Here is a 22,063-nt window from a genome sequence, read left to right on the forward strand (position 1 = left end):
TTTCTTTTGAGACAGGGTCTTGTTCTGTCATCCAGGCTGGAGTACAGTGGTGCCATCATGGCTCATTGTAGCCTTGACTTCCTGGGCTCAGGCAATCCTTTTGCCTCAGCTTCCTGAATAGCTGGGAGCACAGGTGTATACCACCACACCTGTCTAGTTTTTAAATTTATTGTAGAGACAAGGTCTTACCATGTTGCCCAGGCTGGTCACAAACTCCTGGGCTCAAGTGGTCCTTCTGCCTGAAGTCTTCTTTTTTTAAAGACAGGGTCTCACTCCATTGCACAGGCTGGAGTGCAGTGGTGAGATCACAGCTCACTGCAGCCTTGATCTCTCAAGCTCAAGTGATCCTCCCTCTTCAGCCTTCTATTTTTTTTATTTTTCGAAGAGATGGAATCTCAGTATGTTGCCCAGGCTGGTTTTGAACTCCTGGGTTCAAGGAATCCTCCCACCTGGGCCTCCCAAAGTGCTGAGTTTACAGGCATGAGCAACCATGTCCAGCCATTGTATGTTTTTGACCATAGTAAACCCTTTTCTACCAGAATTATGGAATGATTACACAAGGGAGAGTTAGAGGAATTGAATATTGAAAAGACAGAGTAGTACTAAACATTAAGTGAAAGAGAATTAATGGTGCCACAGTTCTGCTATTGTACTTCTAATTGCCTTATTTTCTGTTTAATACTTTTGAGTAGGATATCGAACGCCAAGTTAGAGAATTGAAAACAAAAATTTCAGCTATGAAAGAAGAAAAAGAACAGCTTAGTGCTGAAAGACAAGAGCAAATTAAGCAGAGGACTAAGTTGGAGCTTAAAGCCAAGGATTTACAAGATGAACTAGCAGGCAATAGTGAACAAAGGGTAAGTTAAAATGCTAAAAATGAAAGACATATGAATGTTCAGGTGAGTATCAACTGTAGAAGACAGTCCTTTCTGTGACTAGTATGTGTTGGAATTTTTTTTTAAGCTTTTTTTACGTTAACATAATTTGTACTCAAGTAACAGGTTAGTACTGTCCCTTTGTTTCTTACATTAAAAAAGAATTTCATGTTACAGGTGGGTTTTCTCATGAAGTTTTTTTCATGAGAAAACATTTATGCTAGACCTAAATTATGCAAAAAATGTAAAGCAGTTTGCATTTTTACTTTATTTACAGAAACGTTTATTAAAAGAGAGGCAGAAGCTGCTTGAAAAAATAGAAGAAAAGCAGAAAGAACTGGCAGAAACAGAACCTAAATTCAACAGTGTAAAAGAGAAAGAAGAACGAGGAATTGCTAGGTCTGAGAACTTTCACCAACACTTTAACTTTCTACATCATATTATATAAAACTAGGTTGTCCAAGGAGCTCAATTATATAGTAGCTGCTTTTTACACTTAATTCTTTTTGTATCATTTTGAAAAATGGCTTTATGTTTCTGTGTACAGTTGACATTATTGGTTACAATTAAACTTGGTTATTCTCCTTTTCATCCCATTCTCTTCTATTTTGTGTAGATTGGCTCAAGCTACCCAGGAAAGAACGGATCTTTATGCAAAGCAAGGTCGAGGAAGCCAGTTTACATCAAAAGAAGAAAGGGATAAGTGGATTAAAAAGGAACTCAAGTCTTTAGATCAGGCTATTAATGACAAGAAAAGACAGATTGCTGCTATACATAAGGATTTGGAAGACACTGAAGCAAATAAAGAGAAAAATCTGGAGCAGTATAATGTAAGAACTTTTATAGCTGGTTTGTAAAAGTCTTTCAGAAGAGATAAACGTGTTTAGTTTTATCTACTTCGTTTTCTTTTTAAATAAGTCTACATGTTGCTCTTAAAATATATGACAGATACTTATTTAGAAAAGGCCCCTGCACAATTTAATATACATATAGTTCTTTTTTAAAGAATATGCATGTCATTGAGCCTTTATGTAGATTAAGTATCTTAAAATGTATGTATGTATTTTTAATTTTTTTGAGATAGGGTCTTGTTCTGTCACCCAATCTGGAGTGCAGTGGTACAAACACAACTCACTGCAGCCTCCACCTTCCAGGCTCAGCGATCCTCCATCCTTAGCCTCCTAACTGGGACCACAGGCATGTATTCCCAGGCCCAGCAAAATTTTTATTTATTTTTTTGTAGAGACGAGGTCTTGCCACGTAGCCTAGGCTGGTCTCGAAATCTTGGGCTTAAGCAGTGCTCCTACCTTGGCCTCCCAAAGTGGTGGGATTAGAGGCATGAGCCACCGTGCCCAGCTTAAAATATGTTTTTATGAATTGGTAGCGTGTGTCTTACATACCCTTAATTTTAACAAGATGTCACAACATATGTCTAAAACAGCTTGTTGGTAACTTTTTTTTTGAGATGGAGTTTCGCTCTTGTTGCCCAGGCTGGAGTGCAATGGCGCGATTTCGGCTCACTGCAACCTCAGCCTCTTGAGTAGCTGGGATTACAGGCATGCATCACCAAGCCCAGCTAATTTTGTATTTTTAGTAGAGATGGGGTTTCTCCATGTTGGTCAGGCTCCTCTCAAACTCCCAGCTTCAGGTGATCTGCCAGCCTCAGCCTCCCAAAGTGCTGGGGTTACAGGCGTGAGCCACCGTGCCTGGCCGATGGTAACATTTTTTTTTTTATTTTTGAGACGAGTCTCACTGTGTCGCCCAGTCTGGAGTGCAGTGGCATGATCTCAGCTCACTGCAACCTCCACCTCCTGGGTTCAAGCAGTTCTCTGCCTCAGCCTCCCGAGTGGCTGGGATTACAGGTGCCTGCCACCACGCCTGGCTAATTTTTTTGTATTTTTAGTAGAGGCGGGGTTTCACCATCTTGGCCAGGCTGGTCTTGAACTCCTGACCTCGTGATCCACCCCGCCTCAGCCTTCCAAAGTGCTGGGATTGCAGGCGTGAGCCACCACGCCTGGTGTAATGTTTTTTTTTTTAAAAAAAAACTTCATTTTTTGGTATTCCAGCATCATATGTTACATTTAGTTGTCATGTTTCTTTTATCTGCTTTAATCTGGACCAGTTCTTCAGTTTTTTCTTGACTTTTGGGACTTGACATTTTAAATTATTTGTTATAAAGTACATATATTAATATTTATGTACTTATTAATTGTATATTATATATAATTATTTGTCCCTAATCTCTTTTTTTTTGGAGACGGAGTCTTGCTCTGTCGCCCAGGCTGCAGTGCAGTGGCGCGATCTCGGCTCACTGCAACCTCTGCTTCCCGGGTTCAAGCAATTCTCCTGCCTCAACCTCCCAAGTAGCTGGGACCACAGGCACATGCCACCACGCCTGGCTAATTTTTTGTATTTTTAGTAGAATGGGGTTTCACTGTGTTAGCCAGGATGGTCTCGGTCTCTTAACCTTGTGACCTGGCTGCCTTGGCCTCACAAAGTGCTGGGATTACAGGTGTGAGCCACCACGCCTGGCCCCTAATCTTTTATAGTGATTTGCCCACTTTGAGTTTTTGGTGACTCACCTTTAAATGTATCCAAAACCTCAGTGAAGTTTTAAAGAAAGAGCTGTTTTCTTTGTACTCATATTCTCACTTTACATAAAGAAAAAAAAATATAGTGGGGAGCACACACAGCCTCTGTAAGCATAAACAACAGGTAGGTAAAATTGGCAGGAGTGTAGCCTGCTCTTTTTGGAAGTCCAGTCGTGCTGTGGGTTTTAGTTGTGATACTTTGTGGAGGGAGTGGAAAAGTTGGGTTAATCCAGGCAGTTGTTTATATGGTTAGTATAGTCTGAACTGATAGTTACACCTCCTTTCTTGAAATAAAATGAGTTTTCTCTTGAGTTTATGAAACCAACCTCAGCAGATGCCCCTTTTGAAGGTGCCTCCAGTGAGAGAATTTATTCATTTTTTGTCATGCTTGAAGTTCATTATTTTCCAGTATTCCAGCCACACTTTTGGTTATTAGAATGACCACTTGTGAAGATGAAACCTTTCCTTTGGACAGAGATGATTTTATAGTGCTGATTTTGTTATGTAAATAGCCTTTTTTTTTTTTTTTTTTTTTTTAAGACAGTCTTGCTCTGTTGCCAGGCTGGAGTGCAGTGGCGCCATCTCGGCTCGCTGCAACCTCTGCCTCCCGGGTTCAAGCGATTCTCCTGCCTCAGCCTCCCACGTAGCTGAGATTACAGGCGCCCACCACTGCACCCGGCTAATTTTTGTATTTTAGTAGAGACAGGGTTTCACCATGTTGGTCAGGCTGGTCTCGAACTCCTGACCTCAGATGATCCGCCCACCTCAGCCTCCCAAAGTGCTGGGATTACAGGTGTGAGCCACTGCGCCCAGCGTAAATAGCCTTTTGCCTCTTGGTGTAATCCTAAATTAATTTTTCCACAGTGTATTTTTAAAACCTGCAGTATGAAAAATAAAATGTCTTTTTTGGTGGTTTTATTATGCTTTATTATGGTTCATTTATGTGATACATATCCTACATACTTATCAAACTAAGTTTTTAGACTTTTCTAACTTATGTCAGTGGTATCTTGGCCGTAGCAACTGCTGTGGAGAAGGGGAAGCTCTTAGATAGTTTCAGTGCAAACTAAATGTTTTCTTTTCTCTTTTCCAGGTTGTAACGCATGTAATAAAGTCTAAAAAACGTATTTTGAATTTAATATAGGTAGCTTACTTTATTACTGGTTCTGAGTAGCATCATGGTGTCAGAAAGGGAACCATTAGTGTTCACATACACCTGGAAAAAAACAAAAGTATGTAGGACTTTAGAAATACTGTAAGCTGCCAGGCGTAGTGGCTTACGCCTGTAATCCCAGCACTTTGGGAGGCCGAGGTGGACAGATCACGAGGTCAGGAGATCGAGACCATCCTGGCTAACACGGTGAAATCACGTCTCTACTAAAAAATACAAAAAATTAGCTGGGTGTGGTGGCGGGCGCCTGTAGTCCCAGCTACTCCAGAGGCTAAGGCAGGAGAATGGCGTGAACCTGGGAGGCAGAGTTTGCAGTGAGCCAAGATTGCGCCACTGCACTCCAGCCTGGACGACAGAGCGAGACTCCGTCTCAAAAAAAAAAAAAAAAGAAATACTGTAAGCTGTAATGCTAATTAATAACACAAAAGTCTTTGAATTGTTTAGGACTTTAAAAGTTGAAACATTAATTTAGGAAAACTGACTCTTCAAGGTTTATAATCTTTTAGCATGTGTTCGGATAGCTGGGGATGAATTAAGTAATTGCTGCAGAAAAGTTAAATTTTACATAGGGAATTTGTTAACTCTTTTATGGTTTCAGATACCACTGAGTCCCAAATTCCTTATGTATAGAATTAAAGGGTTTAATTATCCAAGATGTTAAAAGTCATTCTGATTAGCCAAGATTTTTTGAGACAGAGTCTCGCTCTGTCACCAGGTTGGAGTGCAGTGGCACAATCTCGGCTCACTGCAACCTCCCCCTCCTGGGTTTAAGTGATTCTCCTGCCTCAGCCTCCTCCAGTAGCTGGGACTACAGGCGCGTGCCACCACGCCTGGCTAATTTTTGTATTTTCAGTAGAGACAGGGTTTCACGATGTTGCCCAGGATGGTCTCGATCTCTTGACTTCATAATCTGCCCACCTTGGCCTCCCAAAGTGCTGGGATTACAGGTGTGAGCCACCGCGCCCGGCCAATCTAAGATTTTATGACTCAGTAGTAACATTGACTTTTTGTCAGTGGAATTAGTAGTAACATTGACTTTTTGTCCATTAAAATTTTGGACAAAAAGTCAGTGTTACTACTGAGGACGAATAATTGTTAGTACTCTGTGGGAATATTTGCAATTACTTTGATATCTGACAATAATTAGTTATAATACAAACAGATGAATGTAATTACCTTATGAAGCAGTTTTAAGCCCTTCCCCTGAAGGATGATCTTCAGATTTATTTTGCTTGTCTTATTGCTTCCCAATAAGGCAAGGATTTTTGTTTGCTTTGGTCTTTGATGATTCCCCAGCTCTTCTAAGAATGCCTGGTACATACTGGGCTTTTGGTAACTTCACTAAGTGGATGAAGTGTCAGCTTCCTTAAACTCTAGCCAATGAATCATTTTTCCTAGTCAGGAAAGTGGCAAAAATAAAGTATATAATTTGATGAGTTTTGACATACATATACATCGGTAAAACCATCACCACAGTTAAGACAATAAACATGTTTATTACCCAAAAGTGTTTTCCATACCCCTTTGTAATTCTTCCCTCACCTTTTCTCCCCCTCCCCCATCCATCTGCAACCACTGATCTGCTTTCTATCAGTGTAGATTAGTTTGATGAAATTGAATTTTAAATTTATTTTTATTTCCATAGAAACTGGACCAGGATCTTAATGAAGTCAAAGCTCGAGTAGAAGAACTGGACAGAAAATATTACGAAGTAAAAAATAAGAAAGATGAACTACAAAGTGAAAGAAAGTTAGTATAGACTAAAATATGCATTAATGTTTTCAGTAATGTTCGTTACTAGCTATTATGTGGTCTTTAAGTTACAAGTTAACTGGTCAGGCTTGTTTTCTGTATTTTGATTCTAAACTGTATACTGTTAATGCATCCTCATATGTGTTTAAAATTAAAGACAGTCTACTTTTTATTTATTAGCTACTTGTGGAGAGAAGAGAATGCAGAACAGCAAGCACTTGCTGCTAAAAGAGAAGATCTTGAAAAGAAGCAACAACTTCTTAGAGCAGCAACAGGAAAGGTGGGCAGGTTTTCATCACCTCTGTTTACACTGAGTCATTGAGTTAATCGTTACATAATAATTTTTTACCTTTCAAGATGTAGGTCATGGTTTCCAAGTGATAAATAGGAGTCCAAATTATCTTCTAAATATGAAATGAGAGATTAAATAGTTTTATTACTACACATACTATTAATAGTAGCACTTTTGATGTTCAGATAAAGAGCCCATTTTTAACACTACTGTTATAGAACAGAACCTGTCATATAAGGTGTTACATGTAGTTGGCATATTGTGAGGAGGCGATGTGTTTGTTGGAGAGGATGTTTAGTTTAATCACTGGTATATTTTTAAAATGTATGGTGTTGTGGTCTCATTCCTTATCAGGAGTGCCATTGATGATATTATTTTAATATTTTTCATTTCTGACAATTTACAGGCCATTTTAAATGGAATAGACAGCATAAACAAAGTGCTAGACCACTTTCGTCGAAAAGGAATAAACCAGCATGTTCAAAATGGCTATCATGGTATTGTAATGAATAACTTTGAATGTGAACCAGCTTTCTACACATGCGTGGAAGTCACTGCTGGAAACAGGTTAAAGCTTTTGCTTGATATTTAGCATTTTTAGAAGAGGGAATAAGAATAGCCTAAGAAACAACTTTTGTAGTTTTTGTACAACATATCTTCCATTATCTTTTTATATCTCGGTTCCTTATTTAACTTTCTAATTAAAGAAGTAGATGCTAAGTATTTGTTCCTAATCATAGAAGCTAGAACTTTCCCGTTTTAGGAGTTTCTCCCTCTCCGCCATTGGAATTTTTAAAGTAGTCTTATTTTCCAAAATTATTTGGATTATATAGGAAAAAACTGTTCGATGCTTAAGTGTTTATAACACTTTAAAAGTGCACACCTTTAGTCCCAGCTATGCAGGAGGCTGAGGTGGGAGGTTTGATCAGTTTGGGCAACATGGGGAGACCCTGAGTACCAATAAAGATTTGTCTTACTCTGTTTATATTTAGGTTATTTTATCACATTGTTGATTCAGATGAAGTCAGCACGAAGATTTTAATGGAGTTTAATAAAATGAATCTTCCCGGAGAGGTTACTTTTCTGCCTCTTAACAAGTTAGATGTCAGGGATACAGCCTATCCTGAAACCAATGTGAGTCATTGTGTAATAAGGTGTATTTCTCTTTTATAATTTTTTATCACATAGTCTAACACATGCTAGTGCCCAGGCACTACACACTGAGATTCAGTGGTCTATGAGATAAAAATAACTGTCTTCCCATGGACCTTAGTGCTGAGTGGGTTTTGGGGAGGGAGACAGAAGTCACAGCCATGATTGGTGTGGTGATGCACGCCTGTAATCCCAGCTACTTGGGAGGCTGAAGTGGGAGGATCATTTAAAAAGAAGAGAAAAAAGCTAAGATATGAAACAAATCATTGCAAATGTGCAGTGTTAAAATCATAAGTACAGGATACTTTGAGAGCGTATCTGGGAGTGACATAATTAAGGTTAGGGAGTTGGAGAAAAATTCCCAAGGAACTGTCATGTAAAGATTTTAAAGTGTCTTGATGCACTTTAAAAATAAATAAAAAAAAATGGCTAGTAAGGTGATAGACTTCGGAAGCATAATATTGCTTTTATTGGTAACAAAAGTGCTCTTTAGGTGGATTAAAAATATTCTTCAGACACCATTCTTAGAACAGTGTAATTGTTTTTGAGGTACTTGACTTCAGAATGTTGATGGTAGTGTCAACTGTTTTACCATCCTCTGAAGTTAAAGCTGAAACCCCATGAGAATGATAATAATTTAAGTGGAACATTAAGAATCTTGTAAGCTATCAAAGGGTCTGGCTTTTTCTGCTATCACATCTACAAATTGTCTTTGAAGTTTGGGTAAGAAAAATTGAGTCTCAAAAACATGATGTATGAATGGAACGAGACACAAAGGAATACACGGAGCGTGGTTCCATTTACGCTGCATAAACAAAACCAAACTTAGGGCCAGGCTTGTTGTCTCACGCCTGTAATTCTCTCACTTTGGGAGGGGGAGGTGGGCGGATCACCTGAGGTTAGGAGTTCAAGACCAGCCTGGCCAACATGGCAAAACCCTGTCTCTACTAAAAATACAGAAAATTAGCTGGACATGGTAGTAGGCACCTGTAATCCCGGGTACTTGGGAGGCTGAAGCGGGAAAATCGCTTGAACTGGGGAGGCAGAGGTTGCAGTGAGCCAAGAGCATGCCACTGTACTTCATCCTGGCAACAGAGCAAGACTCCATCTCAGAAAAAAAAAATATATATATATAGAATTGGGAAGTGCAAGGAAGTGATTAGCACAGTCATGGCAGTGGTCGTTTCTGGCAGGTAACCACTGTAGGTAACTGCTTTGTGATTAGGAAAGGAGCACACCCATGACTTCTGGGGTGTCAGCAGTGCTGTTTCTTGTGTGGTGGTTATGTTGGTGTTCTCTTTATTAATTTACACTGAATACTTAACTACATTTTTCTATATATGGGATATATTTTCATAATTTTAAAAATCCTGTTCTAACAGTTTAGGAGAGAGGAAATGAAATTTTATCTGACAAAATATTTTCCTGAATATCTAATTTAGATATATAAAATATGTAAAATTAAAACATTTTGAGGAAATACTATTTATATTTAGCCCTTTTATGTGAGAGATACTATTGTAAGTTTTGCATATAATTAACTCATTTAGTCTTCACAACTTTATAAGGAAGGTATGTATTGTCTACGATTTTGTAGATAAAGTAACTATTATCTGAGGAAGTTAAGCAACTTGTCCACAGTACACGTCTGATAAATGGTGAAACCAGTGTTTGAATTTGGACAGTCTAGCTTCAGAACCACTAAACTCTTCAGCATTATTAGGCTCTACTATTGAAAACCTTGATTACAAGAGCAAAATTACCAGGATATTCTAGTGGAATGAGTCTTCTAACTACTTCAGGGAAAACCCCAATAGTTTTGAAATATAATGGTGTTTATGGTTTATTTGAATTTCATAAAGATGTAATTTCGTAATTCTAAGTTTTTAGTTAACTGTGTTGTGATCTGTTGACAAAATTTCATTTTTAGGATGCTATTCCTATGATCAGCAAACTGAGGTACAATCCCAGATTTGACAAAGCTTTCAAACATGTGTTTGGAAAGACTCTTATCTGTCGTAGCATGGAAGTTTCAACCCAGCTGGCCCGTGCTTTCACTATGGACTGTATTACTTTGGAAGGTTTGTAATACTAATTCTTAGCTTTAAACAGATAAATTCTAACAAATCACTTAAAACATATAATCTGGCTGGGCACAGTGGCTCATGCCTGTAATCCCAGCACTTTGGGAGGCTGAGGCGAGTGGATCACCTGAAGTCAGGAGTTCAAGACCAGCCTGGCTAACGAGGCGAAACCCTGTCTCCACTAAAAATACGAAGATTAGCTGGGTGTGGTGGTGCGCACCTGTAGTCCCAGCTACTCAGGAGGCTGGAGCAGGAGAATTGCTTGAATCCGGGAGGCAGTGGTTGCAGTGAGCCGAGATCGTGCCACTGCACTCCAGCTTGGGTGACAGAGCGAGATTCTGTCTCAAAAAAACAGAGACATATAATCTGTATAATATATCACTTGAGCTGTATGCATGTCTGATGAATATATCTTACAGTATTTTGGAGACATTGTGGTTTTGAGAGTATTCGAAAAATTCATCCTTTGCCTTTGGCCGGGCTTGGTGGCTCACATCTATAACCCCAGCACTTTGGGAGGCCGAGGCAGGTGGATTACTTGAGGCGGGGAATTCAAGACTAGCCTAGCCAGCATGGTGAAACCCCATCTCTACTAAAAATACAAAAAATTAGCTGGGTGTGGTGGTGCACACCTGTAATCCCAACTACTCAGAAGGCTGAGGCATGAGAATGGCTTAAACCTGGGAGGCAGAGGGTGCAGTGAGCCAAGATCACACCCCTGCACTCCAGCCTAGGTGATAGAGCAAGACCTTGTCTCAAAAAAAAAAAGAAAAATTTATTTTCAATTATTTTATCGTTTTTTAAATAGTTGGTTTATTCAATTAAGAGTCCAGACAGGGTTCATACTTGATATTTAGTTGATGTCTCTGAAATGTAATCATTTGGTATATAGCAGGGGTTCTTAACCTTTTTTGCAGTGTGGACTGTTTTGGCTGTTTGAAGCCTATGGATCCTTCCTCAATTTTTTTTTTTTTTTTTTTACTTTTTTTCTTTTCCACAACAAAAGCCACATTCAACACAATTTTTAATGCATAAATTAAAATACTTTGGATCACAAAGGAGGTGAATTGTATTGGCATGGTTATTATTTTAAAAAGATTATATAATTCTTTAATGTATTCAAAAAACAAGATTTAGTAGTGGGTCTAATAACTACCGTAAGTTTGAAGTACTGATATATGTAAACAATATTTTGACATCTGACAAGTGTTATCTAATATGAAAATAGCTCTTCTTTTGGTAAAGTCACAGGTACTGATACTACTGTGGTTCTTGTCCTGTTCGTTATAGAAGGGAAATGCTAAATCTCATTTTGAGGTTAATAAAAATAAAGATGTAAATTTTTTTCCTACTCAAATCACAGATCTTCTGAATTTTATCCTTGGAATCCAGGTTAAGAACCTCCAATATATAGGTTTAGTTTACCTGCCCTCAATTTTTTTTTTTCCTCTTTATTTGTTGAAGAAAGCAGGTAAACCCGTCTCCCCCCAAGCTTTGTTTCTGTATATGTACATTTTGTTGTGGTTGTTTTTGAACCATCCAAGAATAAGTAAAACATCATGACATGTCATCTCTAAAATTTAAGCATGCATCTCCTAACAATAAGAACATTCTTTTGTATAGCCACAGTATCGTTACACCTAAGAAATTTAACATTAACCTAATATCCTCTAAAAAGTATCCATATTCAAATTTTCTCAATTATACTAAAATATTTTTCTATTTAGGATTAAATCAAGTATGCATATAGGGTCTTCTCTTTATTTTTTGAGATGGAGTTTCAGGCCCAGGCTGGAGTGCAGTGGCATGATCTCAGCTCACCACAACCTCCGCCTCCCAGGTTCAAGCGATTCTCCTGCCTCAGCCTCCCAAGTAGCTGGGATTACAGGCATGTGCCACTATGCCCGGCTAATTTTGTATTTAGTAGAGACGGGATTTCTCTGTGTTGGTCAGGCTGGTCTCACACTCCTGACCTCAGGTGATCTGCCCGCCTCGACCTCCCAAAGTGTTGGGATTACAGGCTTGAGCCACCACGCCCAGTCTAGATTCTTTAAATATAAATAAGACAGTTCCTCCTGCTCCCTTCTCCCCACCCAGAAAAATCCAGAAAAGTTCCATTTTCTGGATTTGTCTTATTGCTTCCTTATCATTGTTTAAATATTGTTGGCATGAATGCTACATGAATGATATGTACTTATGGTGTCATATAATGTGTCCCATTGTTAGTGATACTAGGTTTGATCACCTGCAGATCTCCGTTGTAAAGGTATCCCTTTGTGCCTTTGTAATTTAATAATATGTGAGATTATTCTTCAATTCAGGTCCTCCCAGCAACTTCACCAGTTGCTTTAGCACTTTTGTTGACTCTTGCCTGAATCAGTTATTACACTGGGGGGTTTCAAAATGGTGATTCTTAAATTCTGTCATTGCTGCTGCATTTATTAGCTGTCACTCTTCTGTAGAAGAGTCTCCACTTTTCATTTTTTTTAAAAAGTATCACTGATTCATGAATTCTTTTTTTAAAAATTCAACGTGTTATTACATTGGTATTGTTATTTTGATGCTCAAATTTTTCCAAATATGGCCAGTGAAAATTTCAGGCTAGGTCCTGTGTCCTACTAATATTTCCTCTTTAGTCTTCACTTCCTTGCTCTCTCGTAGATTTTCAGGTTCAACTGGAGGGTCTTTTTTTTTTTTTCAAAGACTGCAAATTTTGGCTGGGCACAGTGGCTTGACCCTGTAATCCCAGATACTTGAGAGGCTGAAGCAGGAGGATCACTTGAGGCCAGGAGTTCCAGAACTGCCTGGGCACATAGCAAGACCTGGTCTCTACAAAAAAGGTGTGGTGGTGCACACCTGTAGTCCTAGCCACTCAGGAGGCTGAAGCAAGAGTTTGAGGTTGCAGGGAGCTATGACCGCACCACTGCACTCCAGCCTGAACAACAGAGCAAGACCCTGTCTCAAAAAAAAAAAAAAAAATTCTAGCATTGAAAAGCAAAATTTTTTCAGGGTGATTTAAATTCTTTTCAATTCTCATTATGTACTTAAAGCCTGTAGGTTAGTTTTTTCATTATAAGTCAATTTATCATTGAATAAAAAAGTTGTACAGAGCTATTACATATTTTTTGTTTATAGGTGACCAAGTCAGTCATCGGGGTGCTCTAACTGGAGGTTATTATGACACAAGGAAGTCTCGACTTGAATTGCAAAAAGATGTTAGAAAAGCAGAAGAAGAACTAGGTGAGCTTGAAGCAAAGCTCAATGAAAACCTACGCAGAAATATTGAAAATATCTTTTTGTTTTGTGCATAATGATAGATATTGTGGGGGAAGAACTGTGTTTTGGTTGCCACATATAATCTTTTTTCACAAAAGAAAACAAAATAAATTAAAAATTTCTTGTGTTTTATTTAAGTTCAAGAGCTTATGTTTGTTTAGCTTTTGAAGACTAAAAGCTATTTTAATGATTCTTTGCTTAAGTGTTAAGTAGCTAATACCATCAAGTCACTTGGAAGAAAAGAACTCGTAGAACACCAAAATAAAGGTTGTATCAGGCAAAGAAAGAGGAAACTGAGAAGGATCAGTTCGTGAATTGTACAACTAAAACCTTGGTATTTTTTTTTTCCTTTCTTCCCTGTTAAATTTATGTAAGCAAGAGATAATGTTTTAAGGAAGAGAGTAGGGGAGGCATCAGTAATGTTAAATACTGCTTAGAAGTCAAATATATAAGGACTGGCAGTTCATTGTACTTGTGCAGTGGCACAGGCCTGTAGTCCCAGCTACTTGGGAGGCTGAGGCAGAAAGATCACTTGAGCCTGGGAGGTGGAGGTTGCGGTGAGCTGAGATCGCACCACTGCACTCCAGCCTGGGTGACAAAGTGAGACCCTGTCTCCAAAAAAAAAAGTGGCAGGGAAGGGTAAAAAATGTTAGATTTTACTGTCTTGAAGTTATTTGGTGCAGATTTAATGTTAGTGGAGGAAATGGCTGTCAGATAAAGTCTGAGTAACCATAGTTGTTTACATAAAAATGGTGCTACGTGAGGAGTGGTTAGTTCAGTTCACAAATGAAACAATTGTGTATGTGGATTTTCTTAAAACCACCATGGTGCTTTGGTATAAGAACTACTTTATATGTGCTTTCCATTTTGCCACACAAGTTGAAAAATATAGGTACTTGAGCATCAAGAATAGATATAAAGTTAATGATTTTTAACTGCTTCAGGTGAAACTGGCATTTTTTAAAAACTGCAGATTTATAACTTCTGTGCCATCAGTGCAAGCACAGAAAAAGAAAAGCACCTGAGCTTTGACCTTGCAGGGGTCCGCATATCACACTTTAAAGAACTGCCTGAATTTGGCAAGGTGTTAACACAAAGAGAGTATGGGGAAATACTGAGGAAAAGGAGGATGTTGACAGTGTATACCAGCTGTCTTCTGTGTTTGATAATCCAGCTAGATTGAATTATTTCTTCCACACAAGGCAAGAACTACTCTTCATACATAAACCCTTAACATAGTGCCTTAAGCATAGTAACAGTAAACATTTGTTGAATGGAAAGATATTTAAAAGTATGTAATACTGTTAGATTTCACCTAACCTCCTTTATGGTTTTCCAAGAATTTGTTTTGTATAACTTTTAGTAAAACAGTATACATGTTATTCTGAGAGTGAAATGGTGGGGTGAAATGTTTCAAGCTTCTTTATGAGTGAACGCATTTTGGGTAATATAGTTCAGCATTGTTTTGGTCCATAAATTTGAGGACATAAATGTTATTTGGGGGTAAAGAAAAGGAAGGGATACATGGTGTTGTGTCTAAAAAGAATTAAGAACATACGATATATTTACAACCTGGAGATAATTTTCCTTAGCCTTGTATATGGATTAATAATGAAATTGATCAGTTGATGAACCAAATGCAACAGATCGAGACCCAGCAAAGGAAATTTAAAGCATCTAGAGATAGCATATTATCAGAAATGAAGATGCTAAAAGAGAAGAGGCAGCAGTCAGAGAAAACCTTCATGCCTAAGGTTCGTAAGTATATCTTTGGTTATAGATCAGTTGTTACAGATTAATAATATGGATCATACATTATATGGGTTATCCTTGAATTTTATATTCGTTTTTGTTTGGACCCATACTTTTTTTTTTTTTTTTTTTTTTTTGAAGACAGAGTCTCTTTCTGTCTCACCCAGGCTGGAGTGCAGTGGTGCGTTCTCAGCTCACTGCAGCCTCCACCTCCTGGGTTCAAGCGATTTTCCTGTCTCAGCCTCCTGAGTAGCTGGGACTACAGATGTGCGCCACCACATCTGGCTAATTTTGTGTTTTTAGTAGACATGGGGTTTCACCATGTTGGCCAGGCTGGTCTCAAACTCCTGACCTCAGATGATCCACCTGTCTTGCCCTCCCGAAGTGCTGGGATTACAGGTGTGAGCCACTGTGCCCAGGCTAGACCCATACTTTTGGATATCTACATCTATTTTACCATTCTTAAACCCATGGATACCCAAAGTCTCCTATTGTTGGCACGTTGAAACTTTCCACCTTCATTGAACAAATAGGCATTTGAAGCTATGACATAAGAGTACTGTCTGATGGTTAGTTTTTGTCAGTAACCATTTTTATCTGAAGCGCAATGGAATTAGTTGAATATTTGATTCTGTTTTGTCCAGATTGTATTAAAATTAGAAAGCAAACTTACAAGTGATAGTGTGTTATTGGTCTCATAAACTTGACAGTTGACAAATCTTTTATGTAGTATAATACTAAAACTACAAAGAGCTTAAAAAAAAAAAAAAAAAAAAGAGATGTGCCTGCAGTTGTACCGTCCCAACATATTCTGACAACTTTTTTTTTTTTTTTTTTTTTTTTGAGGGGGATGGAGTCTTGCCCTGTTGCCCAGGCTGGAGTGCAATGGCGTGATCTCGGCTCACTGCAACCTCCACTTCCTGGGTTCAAGCGATTCTCCTGCCTCGGCCTCCTGAGTAGCTGGATTATAGGCATGTGCCTCCACACCCAGCTAATTTTTGTATTTTCAGTAGAGACGGGTTTCACCATGTTGGCCAGGCTCGTCTCGAACTCCTGACCTCGTGATCCACCCACCTTGGCCTCCCAAAGTGCTGGGATTACAGGCGTGAGCCACCGCGCCTGGCAACTTTTTGTTCTTATAATATGCCTGAAGATTTTTGTATAGTTTGATCATGGAATATGATTGTCCCACGCTGCCCCACCTATACTATTACATATTTTTCTTGTTGCTAGAGTCCTAATTACCAAATTAATAGGCCCCTAATATTTGAGTTGATATGTCTATGTATTTAGCTTAATCAAATATAGATTGTTTTAAAATTTTCACTATAAGTAATACAGTGGCTAATACCTTACTAATAAATGGATAATGTCATATAGCAACGTAGCTTACAGAGTTTGGAGGCAAGCTTGCACGCTATGGAGTCTACCAGAGAGTCATTGAAAGCAGAACTGGGAACTGATTTGCTTTCTCAACTGAGTTTGGAAGATCAGAAGAGAGTAGATGCGCTGAATGATGAGATTCGTCAACTTCAGCAGGTAAGTACACAGCTGACTGGAAAAAAAAATTCGTTAGTAATTGGCTATTGTGAAAAGGGCCTTTCTTGCTAACTAGGGGAATAGGAAAGAAAAGAACTGAGAAAATATTAAAATGAGGCTTGGACTTTTAATATACATAGGAGTAAATAAAATTTTGTTTTTCTAAACCATTCTAGCTAGGTTAGGATTATACAAGAAATTTTCATTTCCTTAAAATTTAGTTAATTAGCATTACTTATTAGTTGTAAGTATTGCTATGAGTTTGAGCTTGTTAGCCTTACCATATTTATCTTACTACCTTTACATATTTAGTATTTTGATTAAGATTTTAATTGATTTTTAAAACTGCATAGATGTGAACTACCAACACTGATTCTAAAAAATGAAAAGCAGTTAAACTGTTTGACAGCATGCGTTATAGAAAGAGCCAGCCACAAAAATCTAACATTATGAACTAATAGAAAAATGAAGAAAGTATAGGGCTTTTTTGAAGAATATAACATATTAAACTTCATTTCAGCACACGTGAGCACAAGTACTAGAGAGGACAGCAAATGAGCACCATTCTTGTGTGTGAAATGTACATGCTTATGTAGACATCTTTTTCTTAATTCTAGGAAAACAGACAGTTGCTAAATGAAAGAATTAAATTAGAAGGTATTATTACTCGAGTAGAGACTTATCTCAATGAGAATCTGAGAAAACGCTTGGACCAAGTAGAACAGGTGTGTATGTGTTTTTTTTGTTTAAGGGCTCCTTGGTGGCCATGACCGATTGCAAGTGGTTATATCAGAGGCTCTGATTGAAAGCATGGGCTTTGTGGACAGAAAGCTTAGTGTCTGTGGGCTTTGGGTTGGAATTCTGCCACCTAGTGTGTGATTTTGGACAAGTCACTATTTCTAAGCCTCAGTTTCTTGTGTAAATTAAGCATTATCATACTTGTTTTATATAATTGCTATCCTGGCACATTCTAAGTACTTAGTAAATGTTAATATTTTTTCAGTGGTGGTTAGATGCTTAGAAATTTTCTAGTAATTATGTCTTTTTTTTCTTCCCTTTAATGGATACTTCTAAGTATTTGTAATTATATGAAGTATTTATATTTTTTTGTTTTCTTGAATGTTTATTCAGACAATAGCTATAGAAAATGTTGGCAGTCATAACATTTGAAACTAATGGAATTTGTATTTTTTGTTACAGGAACTTAATGAGCTGAGAGAGACAGAAGGGGGTACTGTTCTCACCGCCACAACATCAGAACTTGAAGCCATCAATAAAAGAGTAAAAGACACTATGGCACGATCAGAAGGTGAATTTTTATGTAGTAAAAGTTTGTTTATATGCATGTTTTATAAAATTGTTTACTACGGAATGAAATGTCCAAATAGGGAGAAGCATATACTAGTGATTTTTTGTTTTCTATTATAAACAATGTATAGCGAACGGAATTTAGTAAGTTGACTATAAATAGTAACTTTTGTTTTACTGAAATGTTTATGACAATTTTGAGACCACAAATGATTCATTTTGTTCATAAAATATGAAATACCTGACTAAAGTTTCTCTTATCACTTAGTTGCTAGAAAATAACTGTAGTTTATAAGCATTAACATTGAATAATGAAAATTATATATTTGAGTGACTCATATATACTTCTAATTTTGTGCTGACTTAACGTGGTTCATAAATTGTCACAGAAAATTTTAAACACTAACAAAACCTAAAACCTATTTTGGTAGGTTTGATCATAAAAATCTTTACTCAACATATAACACTGGCTTTAAAATAGGTATTATAGCCTAATTTTGTTTCCCCCCTCCCCCCCCGTCTTAGATTTGGACAATTCCATTGATAAAACAGAAGCTGGAATTAAGGAGCTTCAGAAGAGTATGGAGCGCTGGAAAAATATGGAAAAAGAACATATGGATGCTATAAATCATGATACTAAAGAACTGGAAAAGATGACAAATCGGCAAGGCATGCTATTGAAGAAGAAAGAAGAGTGTATGAAGAAAATTCGAGAACTTGGATCACTTCCCCAGGAAGCATTTGAAAAGTACCAGACACTGAGCCTCAAACAGGTTGGTTTTAAATTTGAAGTCTCGTTACAAATTGCTTAGTATATAAATTTATTTATACGAATACATATTTTCTCTTTATAGTTGTTTCGAAAACTTGAGCAGTGCAACACAGAATTAAAGAAGTACAGCCATGTTAACAAAAAGGCTTTGGATCAGTTTGTAAATTTCTCCGAGCAGAAAGAAAAGTTAATAAAGCGACAAGAAGAGTTAGATAGGGGTTACAAATCTATCATGGAGCTGATGAATGTACTTGAACTTCGGAAATATGAAGCTATTCAGTTAACTTTCAAACAGGTATGTTTCGCTTTGTAGTTAAAGCATACACACAGAGGACAAAAGCTTCAGCTCTTTTCAGTTTGTAAAGATTTTAAAGCTTTTTTCCTCATTAACAGGTGAATCTAATACCTGTGAACAAACCTAGCATATAGGTTTACAGTAACTTGAATGTTTTACACAGCCCTTAGAAGGATCTAGTCTGTTATCCTTGTTCTTAAGATTAAAAAATTGGTTGCTTTTAAATATTTTACTTAAGTGTTATATATAATTCTAAGCAAAATTTATATTTCAGTCTGCTTTTTTTTTTGTTTTAAGGTATCCAAGAACTTCAGTGAAGTATTCCAGAAGTTAGTACCTGGTGGCAAAGCTACTTTGGTAATGAAGAAAGGAGATGTGGAGGGCAGTCAGTCTCAAGATGAAGGAGAAGGGAGTGGTGAGAGTGAGAGGGGTTCTGGCTCACAAAGCAGTGTCCCATCAGTTGACCAGTTTACTGGAGTTGGAATTAGGGTAAAATACCTTTATATTCCATTTTCCTCAGAGCTTTATCATAATAGAATTAAAATATCTTTTGCAGATCTGATTGGTGGATTATATGCAAGTTACTTTTGAAAGATGGTGGTGATTCTGCCCTTTAGGATATTAACTCATAATATGTTTATTCTTAGGTGTCATTTACAGGAAAACAAGGTGAAATGAGAGAAATGCAACAGCTTTCAGGTGGACAGAAATCCTTGGTAGCCCTTGCTCTGATTTTTGCCATTCAGAAATGTGACCCGGCTCCATTTTACTTGTTTGATGAGATTGACCAGGCTCTGGATGCTCAGCACAGAAAGGCTGTGTCAGGTACAGTTTCAGTACAGTTTTGGTTTTGTATTTAACAATAAGCTGGTAATATTTGCTGATGTATGTATGAAAAAATCAAACTCAGGCAGTTTTGAATTTTAGTAAGAGTAAAGATAGTTGCTTTTTAAATTTTCAGATCTGCTGAAAAGAGAAATTTGTTAAAGCACTATTTTCTTTTTACAGATATGATTATGGAACTTGCTGTACATGCTCAGTTTATTACAACTACTTTTAGGCCTGAACTGCTTGAGTCAGCTGACAAATTCTATGGTGTAAAGTTCAGAAATAAGGTAATTTTATTTTACATTGAGTTTAAGTTTGTATTTAATCAATTATATATGTTGAATTCTGGTTTTATATTACTTAAATAGTGAAAGAAAACTTAGTCTTTGCTTATCTGATGTCTTTGTAAAGAAATAACTTTTCCTTCAAATAACTATGAAGTTTAGCAGTATTTTATGGCATTACATTGGTTTTATTTTCATTGGCATTAACAACAATATCTTTCTTTCCAGTCTATTCAATGCTTCTGTAATGCACAGTCTTTAACAATTACATATGTTCATTTGTACGGACTGCATAGCTCTTCCTGGATGTCTTCCCAACCTTGAAATTCTTCATGAAATAGCAAAGTAATAGAAAGTGAACAAAAAGGTAGTTTAGATGTTTAGGCATGATGTTTATTTCTTCAGAGCATTAAATACATATTTTTTAAATCCATGCATTGAAAAAACACCACTGTAAATAAAGGTTTTATAAGTCAGTGCTTCAGAATTATTTTCCTTCATATGTAAAATATAGGTGATAGGCTGGGCACAGTGGCTCATGCCTGTAATCCCAGCACTTTGGGAGGCCAAGGCAGGTGGATCACCAGGTTAGGAGTTTGAGACCAGCTTGGCCAGTATGGTGAAACTCCCGTCTCTACTAAAAATACAAAAATTAGCTGGGCGTGGTGGCATGCACCTGTAGTCCCAGCTACTTGGGAGGCTGAGGCAGGAGAATTGCTTGAACCTGGGAGGCAGAGGTTGCAGTGAGCCAAGATGGTGCCACTGCACTCCAGCCTGGGCAACAGAGCAAGACTCCATCTCAAAAAATAAAAATTAAAAAATGTAGTTGATAGGCTGTATATTTACCCTATACAATGCAAACACTGATGTATGTAACAGATTTTTGTTTTTAACATTTATTTTTCAGGTTAGTCATATTGATGTGATCACAGCGGAGATGGCCAAAGACTTTGTAGAAGATGATACCACACATGGTTAATTGGAAAATACTACCTACTGGTTTGGGAGATGTGTATAGTAATATGATTCTCATACCCAGGAATTGTAAATTTAAACCTAAATATTTGGCCCATAGTTTTCAGACTTAAAGCATCATAGTCCTTTTATATTTGTCTTTGTATTTTATAAAGATACTCTGTAATGTCATGTTTGTACTTATAGTTTAAGAATTTAATTTCCTGTACAACTTTTTGTAAAATGTTCTGCTATTTTAAATGTTTTGAAACATGCTAAATATTCTTTCCTAATTATTTTATCACTTATACTGCCTTTTTTATAGCTTCAATTAAATAATCGGTTTTATGACTAATTTAGTGTTTTATGTGGCTTTTCATTTGTCATAGTCTCTTCCAGTGAGAACACTAATCAGATTGGATGTAAGGCCTCATTTTAACTTAATCACGTATTTAAAAGGCCTGTCTCCAAATACAGTTAAATTTGAGGTATTGAGAGTTAGGACTTCAACACGTGAATTGGGGAAGGGAAGCACAAAATCAGCCCCTACCATGGTATATTTATCATTGATATATTACTATCAACTAAACTCAAGATTTTATTCAGATTTGACTAGTTTTTCCATTAAGGCCCTTCTTTTCTAGGATCCCACAGAGGATACATTACATTTACTTATATCTCCTCTAGTCTGTGACAATTTCTCTGTCATTGTTTATCATATCTTGACAATTTTGAGGAATATTTAGATGTTTTGTAGAATGTCCCTCAAATTAGGTTTGTCTAATATTTTTCTCATGGTTAGATTGGAGCTAATACCACAGAAGCGAAGTATTCTCATTACCTCATATAATAGTACATATTATTAACATGTTTTATCACTGATGTTTACCTTGATCACCTACCCAACATTGTACTTGCCGGATTTCTTTGTTGTGAAGTTACATTTTTTTCCCTTTCCATACCATTTTCTTTGAAAGTAGGTCTTTAAGTGCAGCCCTCACTGGGGGTCTCCTGTGACCCTGGAAAACTACCTCAGTAGTCCTCGTAGCTTTTTGTAGATTGAGATTTTCTACATAGACAGTCATGTCATTTCCAAGAAAGAGGCAGTTTTATTTCTTCCTTTTCAAATATTTACCTT

The 22,063-nt window shown here is 37.3% G+C and overlaps 1 protein-coding gene across 1 annotated transcript in view; it reads left to right on the plus strand.

Annotated features, from left to right (window-relative positions):
• Positions 1–21,280, plus strand: part of SMC3 (structural maintenance of chromosomes 3) — a 36,636-nt gene extending 15,356 nt beyond the window's left edge. Inside the window, exons 11-29 of the mRNA XM_054435152.1 lie at positions 693–857; positions 1,153–1,274; positions 1,492–1,705; positions 6,283–6,386; positions 6,570–6,669; positions 7,088–7,248; positions 7,674–7,815; positions 9,764–9,914; positions 13,053–13,205; positions 14,796–14,947; positions 16,326–16,484; positions 17,102–17,209; positions 17,685–17,793; positions 18,318–18,565; positions 18,647–18,859; positions 19,157–19,348; positions 19,507–19,684; positions 19,868–19,974; positions 20,879–21,280. Coding sequence (XP_054291127.1) covers positions 693–857; positions 1,153–1,274; positions 1,492–1,705; positions 6,283–6,386; positions 6,570–6,669; positions 7,088–7,248; positions 7,674–7,815; positions 9,764–9,914; positions 13,053–13,205; positions 14,796–14,947; positions 16,326–16,484; positions 17,102–17,209; positions 17,685–17,793; positions 18,318–18,565; positions 18,647–18,859; positions 19,157–19,348; positions 19,507–19,684; positions 19,868–19,974; positions 20,879–20,950 — 2,850 coding nt within the window. The 3' untranslated portion in view covers positions 20,951–21,280. The remainder of the gene's footprint in view (positions 1–692; positions 858–1,152; positions 1,275–1,491; positions 1,706–6,282; positions 6,387–6,569; positions 6,670–7,087; positions 7,249–7,673; positions 7,816–9,763; positions 9,915–13,052; positions 13,206–14,795; positions 14,948–16,325; positions 16,485–17,101; positions 17,210–17,684; positions 17,794–18,317; positions 18,566–18,646; positions 18,860–19,156; positions 19,349–19,506; positions 19,685–19,867; positions 19,975–20,878) is intronic.
• Positions 21,281–22,063: the final 783 nt, after the last annotated feature.

The sequence above is a fragment of the Pongo pygmaeus genome, chromosome 8 (genome assembly GCF_028885625.2).
Source record: "Pongo pygmaeus isolate AG05252 chromosome 8, NHGRI_mPonPyg2-v2.0_pri, whole genome shotgun sequence".
NCBI lineage: Eukaryota > Metazoa > Chordata > Mammalia > Primates > Hominidae > Pongo > Pongo pygmaeus.